The 14,343-nt window shown below is 33.5% G+C and overlaps 1 protein-coding gene across 12 annotated transcripts in view; it reads left to right on the plus strand.

The window, feature by feature from the left end:
• Dst (dystonin) overlaps nt 1–14,343 on the plus strand; it is a 345,440-nt gene that overhangs the window by 187,432 nt on the left and 143,665 nt on the right. For all 12 annotated transcript variants that reach the window (XM_076858540.2, XM_076858545.2, XM_076858542.2 and 9 more), the window contains 14 exons: nt 487–582; nt 1,089–1,214; nt 1,826–1,978; nt 2,150–2,304; nt 2,511–2,637; nt 3,112–3,295; nt 4,425–4,582; nt 5,033–5,211; nt 5,724–5,862; nt 7,015–7,208; nt 8,282–8,444; nt 9,139–9,222; nt 10,515–10,622; nt 11,135–11,233. In XM_076858540.2, coding sequence (XP_076714655.2) covers nt 487–582; nt 1,089–1,214; nt 1,826–1,978; nt 2,150–2,304; nt 2,511–2,637; nt 3,112–3,295; nt 4,425–4,582; nt 5,033–5,211; nt 5,724–5,862; nt 7,015–7,208; nt 8,282–8,444; nt 9,139–9,222; nt 10,515–10,622; nt 11,135–11,233 — 1,965 coding nt within the window. The remainder of the gene's footprint in view (nt 1–486; nt 583–1,088; nt 1,215–1,825; nt 1,979–2,149; nt 2,305–2,510; nt 2,638–3,111; nt 3,296–4,424; nt 4,583–5,032; nt 5,212–5,723; nt 5,863–7,014; nt 7,209–8,281; nt 8,445–9,138; nt 9,223–10,514; nt 10,623–11,134; nt 11,234–14,343) is intronic.

Raw genomic sequence — 14,343 nt, forward strand, 5'->3', positions numbered from 1 at the left:
GTAAGGGTAGTGGCAAAGGAGTAAACAAAAGGGGTGGTTTTCTAAATAGGAGTGGTATCTTGCATTTATTTCAAATTTTAAATATTTTTCATGTAAAAATAGCCAGAGTTAACTTTTGTCTTGTCTTTTTAGGAAAAATCTTCAAGAAGTTTAAAATTTGAGAGAAATCAGCTGCACTGATTTAAAAACTCAATGTGTAAACTTTAGGATTGTACAAGTGAGAACTCTTAGATAAGAGGAACATTTGACTACCCTGCTTTTCGAGTCTCTTACTGTTAAAGCAATTTATCATCTATTTATATAGAGTATTTTATCATTAAAAAGCACCAGTGTAAACATGCCTGTTTTGTTGTTGGGATTGTTGCAGTGTGGGATATTGAACCCTGGCCTTGTGGATGCTAAGAAATCACTCTAACCCTACCTCCCCAGCACAGCAGGTACCTTATTCTCTCCATCTGGTTTTAATGGCTGTGTTTTGTCTTGAAGGCCTACAGAGCTGCCATGCAGACTCAGTGGAGCTGGATCTTGCAACTCTGCCAGTGTGTGGAGCAGCACATAAAGGAGAACACTGCATATTTTGAGGTATGTTAATAGAACCAGGACTCTAGTAGATAGCATAGTGATTTGGGCTGACTTGCAGAAATCTTCATAAGTTATTACACACATAAGCAGTATATAATGTGCAGAATGAATAAACTTTGTTTTATTGAATTTGTTTTCTTTGTAGGATATAAGGGTTAATTTCATGTCCTGTAAGAGAGATTGCAGCATTCTGTTAAAAAAGAAAAATTCTTTAAAAACTACTTTAAGCTGAATGTGGTGGCACATGCCTGTAATCCCAGTGACTCAGAAGGTTGAGACAGGAGGATGACAAGTTAGAGTCCAGCCTCAGCATCTTAGCGAGACCCTGTCTCAAAAGTTCAAGTGTTGTTTGACTCAAGAAGGGTGTAGCTATCAAGTTATCTTGTGCTTTTATTCTGTTCTTGCTTAATAAGGGGTACACACAGGGCCTGGTTATCCAAACTTGACAATTCTGTGCTTTACTGGCATTTAACGAGCTCTGACTGACAAGTTTTCTCTTTCCTTAGTTTTTCAATGATGCCAAAGAAGCTACTGATTATTTAAGGAATCTAAAAGACGCCATTCAGCGGAAGTATAGCTGTGATAGATCAAGCAGCATTCACAAGCTGGAAGACCTTGTTCAGGAATCAATGGTACTCATACAAAAACTCATGCATTCCATCCATAATGCAGAATAGTGGTTGGATTAGTATTTTATTTATTAATTTACTGTTAATTAATTTATTACACTTTATGTGCAGAACTTAATTTTATTGGTACTCATATATTCTTACCTTATTTGATTAAGCATTTAAATGTTTAGAATTTTCTGGTAACACAACAGATGTGGTTTTTATATGATAGCCTTGATGTTTTAAGATGCTTTAACAATATTCTGTGTGAGTGTATTTAGTAGTTTATTCCACAAATATTTGTTAGGAGCTTTCTATACCCTAGGCACTGTTTTAGTTTCAGGACATTGAACAAAGCAGACAAGAATCTCCACCTTTGTGGTGCTAGCATGTTCAATAAAATGTAGGTAGTGTATTAGGCAGTGGTAAATGCTAAAGAGGAGAAAACAAAACAAAATCTGAACAAACAAAATAAGGGAAGAAGAATGCAGGAGGGGGTAAGGAGGAACTGGAAGTTGAGACCAGGTGGCTAAGGAATAACTTTTCAGGTGAAATTTTATTTGTGTAAATCTCTGAAGGAATGGAGAGTACAAGTCTTTCACTTCTTAAAATCCATTCTATTTACAATGTAGGAAGAGAAAGAAGAACTTCTACAGTATAAGAGCTCAGTAGCAAGTCTGATGGGGAGAGCAAAAACAATCATTCAGCTGAAGCCAAGGAATCCTGACTGTCAACTCAAAACTTCAATTCCAATCAAAGCTATCTGTGACTACCGACAAATTGAGGTACAGACCAGTTTTTGTTACTATTCATGTATTATAAAACAAGGTCATGTTGCTTGGTAGTGATGACATTTTTCCACCTCATAAAACAGAACAAATCTCAGGATTGAGTATGGAAAAAAAATTAGCTAATAGTGATCTGATTTAGTTATTCTGTTCTTCATTTAACACCAGATAACCATATACAAAGATGATGAATGTGTTTTGGCAAATAACTCTCATCGTGCTAAATGGAAGGTCATTAGTCCTACTGGGAATGAGGCCATGGTCCCATCTGTGTGCTTCACTGTTCCTCCACCAAATAAAGAAGCAGTTGACTTTGCAAACAGGTTTGTATTTATTAGCTAAAGACATAGAACTTGTTTTGGGGGCTTTCTGAAGGTTAAAGAAACAATCAATATTTTATCAAGTCTGCTCAGAATCTGAAGACTCTACAACTAGTAAACATGGATTATTTCACAAACAAAAGGAAAAATTGTAGCATGCTTTCAGAAGGTGTGGAAAGACTTAATTTGTATTTTCTTTTATATTTCAGAATTGAGCAACAGTATCAAAATGTCCTGACTCTTTGGCATGAGTCTCACATTAACATGAAGAGTGTAGTATCCTGGCATTATCTCATCAATGAAATTGAGAGAATTCGCGCTAGCAGTGTGGCTTCAGTAAGTGAAATGTACACATCAACCCTATATGTCCAGAAATGTGGAATGCCTTGTCATGCATGGGGTGGACTTTGTATTTGCTCCAGAATAGGATAAAGCCTGGCAGACCCTTGCTGATATTCAAGCATCAGTGAATATTTGTTAGATGCCTGCCATGTACAGGCACTTTCAAATAATTAGAGAATTCTGGAGATAACAGATTTCATCTAGTGCTGAGATGTCAGGATAGGACATAGTGTTTGGACATGGAGAGATTGATGTAGTTTATAATTAAGTTTATTGAATTTTATTGACTTGTTTTTTAACCTGAAATTGTTAACAGAAGAGAATATTAATTTTCAAATGGTTCTTCTACTTATAACTATTTATTAATGTAAACTGGAATATACTGAGATCAGCAAGAGATTTGTCCCATTTAGATTTAACTCTTGCTACTATAATCATTTAATTACATGGGTCTTTGGTCTTCTTTAGATCAAGACAATGTTGCCTGGTGAACATCAGCAAGTTCTGAGTAATCTCCAGTCTCGTTTTGAAGATTTTCTGGAAGACAGCCAGGAATCCCAAGTATTTTCAGGCTCTGATATAACACAACTCGAAAAGGAAGTTAATGTATGTAAACAGTATTACCAAGAACTTCTTAAGTCTGCAGAAAGAGGTAAAGCATGGGAATTTCTGGTCCCTCTACCCCCGCCCACAGATGTTTGGTTTAATCCAGGAGTTTAGTGTTCTCAGTGGGAATCCTAATCTTGTTTGTATTACATCACTCAGTTTGTGATATAGAGATACAATTGCTGGAACACCAAAACAAAAATGTATGGCTGGAATAGTAGCTCAATGGTAGACCATCTGCCTAGCACGTATAAGGCTTCAGGTTCAAGCACCTGCACTACCAAAACCAAAAGTTTGATGTAGGAAGATTCAAAGAGAGATTCACTTATTTCTAAGTGATGAATTTAACAAAAAGATGCCAGCCAAATATTATGAAAAAGATGAATCCTCACTGCATCACCTTTTCAACATCTTCACTGTTTGGAAAGGTCATGTTTAGGATAGTGACCCTTCAGGTATAGGAAAGACTCAATTATTTTCTCACGTATAATTATATATAGGGATTAAAAGCAAAATGTTTAGTTAAATTTTATTAAATATATATCTTCTAAAAATATTTTTTTAGATGTTGATGGATCTGTATTTTATTCATTTATTTATATGCTGTGCTGAGAATTGAACCCAGGACTTCCCTCACTCATGCTGGGCAAGTGCTGTACCACTGAGCCTCAACTCTAGCCATAAATATAATTTTTATTCATAACTCTTTTGATGTTTATTAGATAACAAATGTTTTATTAGTAATTTTCTGGTTTTTAAAATCTGAAACATTCACACATTCTTCATTTTCTTTTTACTTTTAAGGATTATATTTAATTTTTAAAATATACAACTTAAATAATTCACATTATGTTTATAAATAACTTATATAATTCATATTATGTTTATAAATAAACATAAAAAGGGACAATATATTATTCTCTTTGGACAGCATGAATCAGAAATTGGTGCTTCAGATGGCTCTAGGGAAATTTTATTAACTTCTTAAATTTTAAAATTCCTATTTTTAAGATTTATACTTTAAGTTTTAAAGTGAGTTTGTGATGATAATAGGAACTGTAAGTTTGACTAAATTGTTACCCAGTAATAGGAAAATTGCTGTATTAAAACATGAACAAGATCATTCAAAGGTACAAAAAAAAAACAAGGTATTTTTTAAACATTTATTTTTACAGAGGAACAAGAGGAATCAGTTTATAATCTCTACATCTCTGAAGTTCGAAACATTAGACTTAGGTTAGAGAACTGTGAAGATCGACTAATCAGACAGATCCGAACTCCCCTGGAAAGAGATGATTTGCATGAAAGTGTGTTCAGAATCACAGAGCAGGAGGTAAGAGTTACAAATATGTTGGGGCAAAAAAAAAATAAGATCAAGGACTCTCTCAGTAACCATACAGGTTCAACTCTGCACACTGGTTACTTTGTAAGGTCTGATTGTGTGTTTATTACTGATTGTAAAATGTGATTCTGTAATTTTACCTCTGACTTAGGTAAACATGCAAGCTTGTGCCCTTTCACTCATCTTGAGGGGTTTCTCAAATGAGTCATTATACCCCTGCTGTATACCTGGGTGATAAGTTATGTTTGGGTATAAGGAGATAGGCAGCACTGATTATAAAACTGGAATTCCAAGTCTTTGTTTCTTTGATAAAGAAAAATTATAGAATTTATAGATTTTAAAGTCAGTGACCTAATGTAAAATGTGTTTTTAAATTATTTTAAGAAAATTACCCCATCTGGAGTGATCACCTAATACCTGTGTATGTTCCCTGTCTTATAGAAACTAAAGAAAGAGCTGGAACGACTTAAAGATGATTTAGGAACCATCACAAATAAATGTGAAGAGTTTTTCAGTCAAGCAGCAGCCTCTTCATCTGTTCCTACCCTAAGATCTGAACTCAGTGTGGTTGTTCAGAACATGAACCAAGTCTATTCTATGTCTTCTACATACATCGAGAAGTATGTAACTACCGTACTAACATGCAATTTGCCTCGTAATGTCATCACTTTTATATGCTGTTAATTTAAAAATTTATGAACAGAAATATTCAATTTTATTTTGTCTTAAGAAATATATTAAATTTTCCTGTGGATTTATAACATTTCTCCATGCTGAAAGGGGATATAAATGCTTTAAGATTAGTGCATAAGGCATTATCTTCTCACATTATGGTTCTGGTAGTGTAGCAGTCCTAACCTGCAGGGGTTTCTGTTTCATACTTGGCTAAACAAACTTAGAAATTGTCTTATGTTGGAGTCTCTTTATGAATACTGACTGTGGGGCAGAGCATATGTTGGAGTACATGCTGTCTGTTCAGAAGAGAGTCAGCTGAATGCCAATCTTACAGTAAATTTTCAGTGTTCTCCTGTGAAAAATACACTATGCCATGTGTCATAATGGTACTTTAGGACTGAATTATGCAAAAATAAACATGCAACAGTAAGAGTTATTATTTAATTTCCTTTTAAAGGCTGAAAACAGTTAATTTGGTATTAAAAAACACTCAAGCTGCAGAAGCCCTTGTAAAACTTTATGAAACCAAACTGTGTGAAGAAGAAGCAGTTATAGCTGACAAGAATAATATTGAGAATCTAATAAGTACTTTAAAGGTAAGAGTCTCACTTTTGGCTATTTTTCAAGATCATATGAGTATTTTTTTAGCACTGAGTTCAGATCTTCAAAATCAGCACTAAGTATCTTGGTTGGAATATATTTTTGATGTATTCAGTCTATTTCATCTCTATAATTCTATAATTTACTATAAATAAATATGTTCAATCATAATATGAGCAACATACTTATTTGAAGCTTAAACCTTTTTGACAGTAGGTTTTTATAATCAATTCATGTTGATCACAAGAGAAATTGAACCTGAAATGAAATTATTTATAATAGATTCACCTACTAAAAGAGACAGAAGAATTAATTGAAGAAAGGAAAAAGCTTGGTGATTGCACTCACTATTTCTGTACATAATGCACTTAGCAGAGCAGTTGCAAAACATTGTGAAGTTATCTCTGAATTTTAATGCATGTATTCATTTTTTTATATCTTTGTTTTACTTATTTAATTTTTTATGTGGTGCTGAGGATCAAACCCAGTGCCTCATACATGCAAGGCAAGTGCTCAACCACTGAGCTACAACACCAGCCCTATGTGTTCATTTTTAAATAATGAGATTAGTAACATTAAAAAAAATGAAAAAAATGTTTTATATTTATAGGTGACAAACTTAAGGAATATATTTATCTTATTGATTTGAAAACTCTGAACTTAATAAAATTGTCATTTTTTTAAAAATCAAAGCACAGTTGCTGGGTATGGTTTTACAGACCTGTAATCCTAGTTACTAGGGAGATAGAGGCAAGGGGTTTGAAAATTTGATAACAGCATTGGCAACTTGACAAGACTCTGGCAAAAAATAACAAAGGCTGGAGATATAGCCCAGTGGTAAAGTGCCTCTGGGTTCAATCTTTAGTACCAAAAAACAAGAAACAACAAAACACATCAAACTATAGCCAGATATTGGCCATTTAATAAAGTTAAGCCTAATATACTTAATACCTAATAAAGTTAAGCCTTATACCTAAGCCTAATATACTTATACCTAATAAAGTTAAGCCTAATATAGTCTTTACTTCATCTGATTTTATGTGTCATTTATAAATAAATTGTAACATTGCATAACTTACGCGTACCCCCCCCCCCCCCCCGTAACTCATTGGTTAATTTTATAACTCTCTTTAATTAATGTATTTTAGCAATGGCGGTCTGAAGTTGATGAAAAGAGAGAGGTTTTCCACGCCCTGGAGGACGAGTTGCAGAAGGCAAAGGCCATCAGTGATGAAATGTTTAAGACGTATAAAGAAAGGGACCTTGATTTTGACTGGCACAAGGAAAAAGCAGATCAGTTAGTTGAAAGGTGGCAAAATGTTCAAGTGCAGATTGACAACAGGTACATAAGATTATTGGTTCAGTTTAAGTGCAGATTTGATGTCTTATCTATGGATATTGGATAAACTTCAAACTTAAGCTTTTTAAAAAATTCCATAGTTAATTGTGTTAACTACAAGAGCTGTACCTAATTATATTTCTTTCCTATGTGATACACTTTAATAAGACATTTAACTTCAAAATAAGCATTTTTCAATCCTGTGTAATTAAAAATATTGATGTTTTCTGACATTTGTGGAATTTATTGCTTTTTTTGAAGAAAAAGAAAACAATACAGTTTGTAATTATTACTAACATATGATATCCACACATGACTAAGAGCATGAATCACATGTTTATTTGTTAGGGCTCCATATAACAACATATATTAGATCTAAGAAATGTAAATAAATTGAAATGGCCTGATGTTCATTTTAATTGAAGATATAAGAAAGTTTAAATCACTCAGTGAAAATTTAAAAACATGAAATGGTATAGTTTTAGGGCTCATCTTTAAAGACATGGATTAGCATCCTTTCTCATTCATCTTTAGTTTATATCAGTGTAAATTAGATGCTTTTATGAGATTGAGAAATGAAATAATGTTCATACATATAGTGTCTTGTTTCTGTAGGTTAAAATGTGCTGGTTTTAGAATTATAGCAACAAGTTTTTGATCATAGCTCCTGGAAAATACACTGAGTCCATGTTGAGCCACTTTAAAGTGCCTTCTCTTCATTTCAAAAGTGAGCTGCCATTTGAAGCAAACTTTGGTTGTTCAAGACTTTCTGATAATTATTATTATTAAGTTCCTATTTTCCCGGTTTTTAACTTTCATCTCTTGGGCTCATTCGTAGGTAGAATAACCAGTATCACTAAATTGTACAACTCCAGGAACAAAATAGTTATAACTCAAAGCCAGTGTGAAGGGCCCTTGGATATGTACCTTGGGGTGCTGCAGCCTTGAAAGCTTTACAGATACCCCTTCATTGTGCTTGGTGAATAGGACAGTGCTTTTCTCTCTCCCTTCCCTACACCTTCTACCCTTCTTAAGGATGCTGTTGGAAACTGTCTGTTCTCTTTCTGTTCTCTTAGGCTACGGGACTTGGAGGGCATTGGGAAATCACTAAAATATTACAGAGACACCTATCATCCTTTAGATGATTGGATCCAGCAGGTGGAAACTACTCAGAGAAAGATTCAAGAAAATCAGCCTGAAAACAGCAAAACCCTAGCCACACAGTTGAATCAACAGAAGGTCTGTAAAAAATTCCTTGTCCCAAGGTTGTGTCTACATTGGTCAGTCACGTTCCTTATCTTCCTTTCCTGTCTTAAAAGCAGATATTTTGAGAAAAATGGGGAGTACATAATACTGAAATTCTGTAACCCAAACCTATGTACATTACTTATTTTTATTTCTTGGCAATAATTTGGAAGTTTTCAAATTCCTAATGATCATTTAATCATAGGCATAGAAATCTCTTTGGTACTTTTCTGGCCAAAATAGTTTCATGAGTTCTCAAATAAATGAAAATACAGAGTAGTAGAAAATTATACAGTGACGTTGGACAGAACATTGAGTGGTTAGGGAGTTTTGTTCTAACTTTAGGGGTTAGTAATTTCTAACTGTTTTCATCAGGAATAGGTGATAGTCAAGTGTATCCAGACCACTTTTGCATAATTCCTATGGGGTTTAGTAATTTTTGCTTTTGAATCCTCATGAGGATATGGGTCACTTAGAAGTCTTAATCTAGAAGTTCATAATTTACCCATAAGCTAAATTGTATATTTAATTTGTAATTTTCCTGTAAGGCAAGTTGTACATTAAATGCAAAGGGCTTATGAGTTGTACTTTTAAGTGATGTGGGTATTTCTTAGTTCTCAAGCATCTTAAGAAATAAAGTAGCATAGAGTTCCTCATCCTGTTTCTTCTAAACTGTGTGTGTTTCTAGATGCTGGTGTCTGAAATAGAAATGAAACAAAGCAAAATGGATGAATGTCAAAAATATGCAGAACAATACTCAGCTATAGTAAAGGTAAGATTTAGTTACTCTAGTCAAACTTAATGTTCAGTATATAAGACTGTGATGTACTTTAAAAGCCATACTAGTAGAGAGAGGATCTCACTGAGTCGCTTAGCACCTCACATTTACTGAGGCTGGCTTTGAACTCATGATCCTCCTGCCTCAGCCTCCCAAGCCTTTGGGATTACAGGCGTGCATTACCACGCTCAGACTTTTTTATTCTTGTCTAGAAATTCTGGGTGAAATTGGAGTCCAATGACAGTCCCTGATTTGTTCATTGTGTGTGTTTGTGTGTGTGTGTGTGTGTGTGTGTGTGTGTATGTGTGTATGTCTCTCTCTACCACATGTGTGCCTGAGCATGTGTGCATGCACACCGACATACCCACATACCCTCCCTCATGAACATAAATATTGGAATAAATACATAGCTCTGAAATTCGTTTCCTAACCCTTTTTCCTCTTTTTTGTCTTTTTTTTCTAACATCAAGGAGTTTCTGACTTTTTTTGTTGTTTTTCTTTTTCGTTCCAGGGATTGAACTCAGGAGCACTTTACCATAAAGCTATATCCCTATTCCATTTATTTTTTATTTCAAAATACTGTCTCAGTTGTCAAGGCTGGCCTTGAACTTGTGATCCTCCTGCCTCAGCCCCCTTCAGCTGGAATTATAGTCGTGCGCCACTGTACTGGCTAAGCTTTGACTTTTTAACTTAGCAGATGTTTCCCATGCTTTTCTGGTTATCACTGATAGTTTCTCAACTTTCTAGATCCATAGTTTAGCCAGAGGAAGGGGAGACTGTTTATAACTAAAATATTATTGTGTGTGTGTATGTGTGTGTGTCTATGTGTGTGTATTTTTTGTGCAAGTATTGAACCCAGGTACACTTAAGCACTGAGCTAAGTCCCCAGTCCTTTTTATTTTCATTTTGAGACAGAGTCTCATTAAATTGCTTAGGGCCTCATTAAGTTGCTTAAGGCCTTAACTAAGTTGGTAAGGCTGGCCCTGAACTTATGATTCTCCTGTCTCAGCCTCCCAAGCCCCAGGGATTATAGACATGTGCCACCACGTAAATATTTTTATGAAGTTACAAAAAGAATTGAGAACTTTCCTGACCATACCTCTTTTATCAACACACCTTGGAAGCATCTCCAGGATCTGATAGATTCCTAAAAAGTGTAGTTTTATAATGTTTTATTTAAAATTCATTCAGTGAAACTAGATTTTAATTTTCTGCATTTAATCACTGTAGGATGAAGCTCTAGGGCTTGCCTTAATTAATTTTATAATATTGACTCTTTTATATAGGACTATGAGTTACAAACTATGACCTACCGGGCCATGGTAGATTCACAACAAAAATCTCCAGTGAAACGCCGAAGAATGCAGAGCTCAGCAGATCTTATTATTCAAGAGGTAATAAAAATATGAGGGGGACGGGGCATAAAAGAGTGAAACAATATTTTTTAAACAATTTTATTTATTTTGATTATGTTAAAACATGATATAAAATATACCATTTTAATCATTTAAAAAGATACCGTTTAATGGCATTTTAATATATCACAATGCTGTGTAATCATATCCATTACTCATTTCCAGTAAATTTTTATTACCTCAAACAGAAAATCTATACCCATAACTACATTTTATTAAGAGTTTTTAAAATCCTTTTTAAAATCAAGATCAATTCAGGATCAGTGATTAACTACAAAGATAAATAAATGTATTTCATGATTAAACTTAGAATTAGCATGCATATGGTATGCATAACTGTAGCTCATCGATACCTATTACCATTAATTATTGGGGTGTTGTGTGTTTTATTTTACCAAAGCTTAGTTAATATTACAATTATTACTCAGTTTATTCAATTTGTTAAGGACAACTGGAAATTACATTTTTATTAATTTTTTCCTTACTTGCAGTTCATGGACCTACGGACCCGGTACACTGCTCTGGTTACTCTCATGACACAATATATTAAATTTGCTGGTGATTCATTGAAAAGGCTGGAAGAGGAGGAGGTAACCATTATCAACCAACAGCTAAATAACAAGCATCTAGATACAAGCAGGAACTACAGCATGGTTTGGGAAAGCAAAAAGAGGTTCTATGAGTTTACATGACTGATAGCTAATATACAAGTAATTAACAGTGAATTTTCAATGAAAAAGAGCAAAGACCTAAGATTTTTGTTTGCTCATTCTAAAGATTTTCTTGAATAGAAGAGCATTTTAAAAATTTTTAATTCAGGTGGCCTGGGGATGTAGCCTAGTGGTAGAGTGCTTGCAGTGGGTTAAATCTCCAGTACCACAAACAAACATCCCAAAATTCCCCTTTAAGACCCAACATGATATGGTTACTATCTCAAATGGTTTTATTTTCAACTTTATCACTGATAAAGCTTTCTCAGTGAAGTATGGTTACTGCTATTATGATGTCTAGAGAAATATTATATGAACACATTTGTTTATGCATTTTAAATTAATTTATATCCTCCAGGAGTTAAAAGTTATTTTAATTTAAATATATTAAAAAGACATCAACTTAGAAGGAGTTGGTGTTTGTATAAAACAATACTAAATTTTAAAAAATCATGGAGTTTGGGGCTTTGTTTATATTTTTGCCAAAACGTGGTCATGATAAAAAAGACTAGGTAACACTTTGATTTGGAGCACTTCAATAACTTTGATTCTACATTTATTAACAGTAAATTATCATTAAAGCCTTATTTTTCTAATCTTGATGGTATCATTCTGTGCTTTATTATCTTGATGTGCTTTCTATTCCTAACCTGAGAACAGACAAAGATAGTAAATCCTGAAATAAGTAAAATGAGTAAAAAGGTGGGGTGTAGCCACCTTACTTTGATGATTTTTCAAATTCTGAGTATGATTATAATTACAACTCTTATTCATATAATGAAAAATCTGAAGCAGTAGTAGACATTTATTAGATGTTACTCTCTTAGTTTTTGAAAATTTGGCTGCTTTTGTAAACTATTTTAGTCTGTTCAGAGCTAATCATTTTCTGCAACTCAATCATTAACATAGCTGATTTCAAGACTTTATATCCAGTTTCCTTTATGCTTAGAAAGGAGAAACAAAATATTTATGGCTGTCTTAATAATTGGCATGTACCTCTCATGTGTGAACAAATATCCATAATTTTTAGTTTTTGAGAAATCTTGCTCCATTTAAAATGGTATGCATATCTTTTAAATTATATGTTCTGTAGGTAATGTAAGAGAAAATAATTTAAGTCCTTTTCTTTTAGTGTATATCTGATTATACATATGTGGGCCACCTTTCTTAATTTATCTGAGAAAGCAGAAGTTGATAGAAACAGAAGATATTTTGTTTATTTTCTTTCATGACTTATTACAAAGCTACAAGGTCAAGACATTGTTGTAATGCATAAAAACAGATGAATTCAGTGAAATCAAACACACATTGATTTTAGATTTTTGGTTAAGTACAAAGACAATTTTAGGAAGAAAGGGTGGTCTTTTCAATAAACAGTGCTGGGGAAATTGGATATTCATATACAGAAAATATGAACTTCAGTGTGTACCATGTGCTACATGCAGAAATAAACTCAGAAAAAAATAAATTCAAATGAAAAATATAAAACTATAAAACTTATATAAGAAAGCATAGAAACAATCGATGTTTTAATAAGGCTTTAAACAAATACAAATCATCATTACCATCCTCTGAAATATCAGATTTATATAGTGAATTGGGTATCAAAAGCACTCTAGTTATGAAAGACATGCAAAAACTATAATTTGAAATTGACTTACAAAACCCTCACCATTTGAGGATCACATTAATAGATTGTCCTATAAAAGATATTTAAATCGGGCATGGTGGTATATGCCTGTAATGTCAGTGGCTTGGGAGGCTAAGATAGGAGGATGGCAAGTTCAAAGCCAACTTCAGCAAAACTGAGGTGCTAAGCAACTCTTTCTCTAAATAAAATGCAAGATAGGGATGGGGATGTGGCACAGTGGTTGAGTGCTCCTGAGTTCAATCCCCAATAACTGCTCCCCCCCAAAAAAAAGAAAAAAAAAAGATATTTAGCTCAAATTTTAGGTTCAAAAGAGTATGTTTGAAGTTTTGAAGATCTTGAGAAACCTTGGTCTGAAAGCAGAATTTTTTATAGGCATAAAATCAAAGGTAGGTGCCAGGTAATTTCAGAGGTAATGCCAAATTAGAGAAATGTTGTAGAGTATCTGTAATGGGTATTAGCTATGATAAAGAGATTTTTTTTTTCATCTAATTTGAGAGCAAGCTCTTAGGTATTAATCACATTATGAGGGGAACATGTAGAGAAAATGTTATTTTTATGCAAATAAGTTCAGGATCTACAAAAAGGCAAATCAGCATGTGGTCTAAATTATTTCAAGTACTCTTTGTATCTAGGATTTGCCAAGAAAATCCGAATTCTGAGATAACATGAGATTTATTAATAAATCACCAGGATGACTCTAATTAAGGTATGGAGGGCTCATCAAGCTTTTTCCTAAAGGAAACAGATTATGAGCTTTGAACTTCTTAATAATAGTTGAGTTTTAAAGAAGGTTTGATAAGCATATGGAAAAGACCCTCTTTGAAATTATTTTGAAAATATTGAAACCTTAATATTTTAAATACATAGAGTATTTTAGTGTCACCACAGTTGATCCTAGTACCAGAAGAAAGAAAATAGAGTGTTGAGAATAGCAGTTTGTGATGAGATTTATTTCTATGTGAATTCTTATTAAAAAACTACATTTAGATGGGGAAGGAAATAACTGAAATTCTCATGGAAATTATTGGTGATCAAGAAATTCAAGAAAGCAAAATGAGATGCATGGTCCGTAATGTAAATTAAATTCTTGAAATTCATCTGAGTATCTCAATGAAAACAAGTCTGCTATCTAAAGCAATTTCACTACTTGAATTTAAATTGTTTCTAATTATAGTGATATCAAGTTGATTCAAAACGAATAGCATTATGATATTACTAAAGAGAAATTAAATTGTCATTCTAAACTAATCCTGGTCACCTAGTTCTGATGTCAATGTGAAGTGGACTCCTCCCAGCTGAGACTGTTTCTCTAATCAGTAGAGTAAAATGTTTTTCTTAC

This window comes from Callospermophilus lateralis, chromosome 6 (genome assembly GCF_048772815.1).
Source record: "Callospermophilus lateralis isolate mCalLat2 chromosome 6, mCalLat2.hap1, whole genome shotgun sequence".
NCBI lineage: Eukaryota > Metazoa > Chordata > Mammalia > Rodentia > Sciuridae > Callospermophilus > Callospermophilus lateralis.